This window comes from Aphanomyces astaci (assembly GCF_000520075.1).
Source record: "Aphanomyces astaci strain APO3 unplaced genomic scaffold supercont1.107, whole genome shotgun sequence".
NCBI classification, from domain to species: domain Eukaryota; phylum Oomycota; class Saprolegniomycetes; order Saprolegniales; family Verrucalvaceae; genus Aphanomyces; species Aphanomyces astaci.
Window position 1 is genome coordinate 1 of NW_009798370.1, and position 2,922 is coordinate 2,922.

General features: G+C 51.0%; 1 protein-coding gene across 1 annotated transcript; it reads left to right on the forward strand.

Moving 5' to 3' along the window:
- Nucleotides 1-765: 765 nt before the first annotated feature.
- Nucleotides 766-2,869, forward strand: H257_17435 (hypothetical protein; the record flags this gene model as incomplete). Its single annotated transcript, XM_009846235.1, has 1 exon — nucleotides 766-2,869. One exon carries the CDS (start codon nucleotides 766-768, stop codon nucleotides 2,767-2,769), a length of 2,004 nt encoding a protein of 667 aa, XP_009844537.1. The 3' UTR covers nucleotides 2,770-2,869.
- Between the last annotated feature and the right edge of the window lie 53 nt (nucleotides 2,870-2,922).

Here is a 2,922-nt window from a genome sequence, read left to right on the forward strand (position 1 = left end):
TTGGTCAGATAATCATGTGATAGCTTTGCAAGCCCAGGGAGGGGTGTAAGGATTACCATCTGGGGGGTGAAGTAGATCCTATTTTAGGATGCGTATCAAACTACCACTAACAGAATGCTGATTTCAGCATCCTGTTAGTCGGGAATTGAAATCAAAAGACAAAGGTCTATTCTGGCACTGATTTCGTTTGATTAGGCAAGAACCAATTGAAAGCCAAGGCCACGGCCAAGCCAGCGAACTGAAACGTGAATGTGATGGAAACTACCCCGATGGAGCCGAATGTGAACAAGAGGTCTTTTATACTTACTACTAGTAGTATGGACCTCTTGTTCTGCTACCGTTTCGTGGTTTTCAAATCATATGTTTTTTTGTGATCGTTCAAATGATCAGTTCGGCAATCGACAACGAATTGATTCAATAACATAAATAATAATGAAAAAAATAAATGAGCACTTATACACAACTTAGTCAATGCCTTGATGGATGATCACTAACCACGTTCTGACTTGAAACTTCGTCACTGGACAAGAGGTCTACTAGACCTCTTGTTCACTTACAAATTTCTAGTAGCACTTTTAAAATCTACTTCGTAGTAATACCAGTACTAGTACTGCATTGTAGTAGTATATACCAGTACCATATGGGGTATACCATATAGGGTATGATACACTGTACTGTATCCCTATATTGCGATGGATACAGTACCGGTAGACCCGTCATTCGCGAGCTTGTTTGGTCCCTTGGTCATTCTTCAATATGCCAGCCATGGTCAAGATCATTGTGGCTGGCTTGTCCGCCGGTGTCGCGTCTGCTTTCGGCACCATCTCCGAGTTTCCGACAGAGATTACCAGTCTCATGGATCAAACCGTGGATCCGTGCACCGACTTCATTTCGTATTCGTGCGGGACGTGGTACAATAAGACCACCCTCCATAGCAAAGCCGCTATCAATATGTTCACCGTGATTGCCGCTGCGGCGGACAAGGTGATCGAAAAGTTGTTTAACGCCAAGCTGCCTAAACTCGCCGAGTTCTACGACTCGTGTATGGACACTGACACAATAGACACCTTGGGCTTGGCTCCCATCGAAGCCCACCTCAAGGCGATCCGCAGCGCCAACTCTACCGTCGAAGCCATCTTTCGCGGCGCGGCCATCTCCAACGCCACCGGCGTGAATCTGTTCGTGAAGTTGTCGATCTGGCCCGACGACGCCGACGTCACCCGCAACATCTTGAGTGCCGAACACCCGGGATCGCCGTTTGGCCGAGAATATTTCCACGAACCATTGTGGGCCGATGTTGAAAAGCCGTACCGCAAATACCTTGCCACGATCTTCACGCTGGCCGGCCACGCGGAGGTGGAGGCGGCCATTGATGTCGTGATTGATTTTGAACGCCTCTTTGCCGGGGTAGTTCTGTCCAAGCGTACGCTCCAAGAGGCCGTGACGCCCAGGCGGTTGCTGCTCAGCACCGCCAACGCATCGTACCCATTGGGGCTAGGTCTCCCATTGCAAGGGTTTGGGCTCGACGTCCGCGAAGGGCGCAACACGACCACGGTCCTGGTGGAGAACCACCATTTCTTCGACTACTTAGAAGAAATGCTCCGCCGCATGCACATCGACGACCTCAAGACGATCATCGAGTACAAAGTGCTCGACTTCAACGCACAGCACCTGTCCAAACCGTTTATGAAAGCATGGTTTGACTTCTATGTCATGGTGAGTGAAGGTCGCAAAGAACTCCCGTCGCGGGACAGGATCTGCCGCACTCAGGTGCAGACATCCATGGGCGAACTACTGGGCTCGTACTATCTCAAGGAAGTGTGGACAACCGATACTGCCGCGTTCGCCGACTCGCTCGTGCTGAAGCTGAAAGCGGCCTTCAAGACCGAACTGGAAAGTGCGGGGTGGCTCGATGACACAACTCGGGCCAACTGCACGACCAAGATGTCCAAGCTCGCCCAACTCTTGGGGGGGCCTAAGAACCCCAAGACGTACCCCACCTTGACGTTTGACCCCAAGGCTTACATTGCCAACCTGAACAAGGTGTCTGCGTTCGACACTGCGTTCAAACTAGCTCAGATCGACACTGCCGTGGACAAGCAGATTTGGGTGGATACACCTGCGTATGACGCGAATGCGGGGTACCATGAGGCGACAAACACGCTCTTGTTTCCCGCCGCCATCTGGCAGCCCCCGTTCTACTATGCCAAGGCGGACCCGTCCGTGAACTATGCCGCCATTGGCAGTACCATCGGCCACGAAATCACCCACGGCTTCGACAACAATGGTGCCTTCGACATCGACAGCGACGGCAAAATTAATTTGCTGTGGACTGCTAACGTGACGAAAACGTTCGACGAAAAATCCAAGTGCTTCATCGAGCAGTATGGGTCCATGGACGTCAAGAGCGAGCTCACGGGTGATTTTCTCGGCAAGTTGGACGGCAAATTGACATTGCGGGAAACTATCGCTGACAATGGGGGCCTCAACACTGCGTACCGGGCGTACCGGGACTACGTGCACGCTGAGGCCGAAGCCACCAAATACACCAAGGAAACAGGAGAAAAGATGTTTTGGATCTCGCACGCCCAATTGCAGTGCGCAAAGAACAGCGACGAGTACCTCCAGTATCTGCTCACCCGCGAACACCCCCCTAGTCGCTACCGCTTGATCGGGTCAGTTCAAAACTCGGTCGATTTTGCCAAGGCGTTCAACTGTCCTGTGGACTCGCCCATGAACCCGACCAAGAAGTGTGTTTTGTGGGAATAGATTTAGAAACTCGATGAATGCTTCCATGTGATGTAAATCAAGAGGTGGTTTTGGTCACAACAAAATCGTCGTAATCACAACCTTTGCAGTTTAAATCACAGCAAGTACTCCGGAGTAGTATTTGAGAACCCTGTTCAATCGAATCTCGCCGAC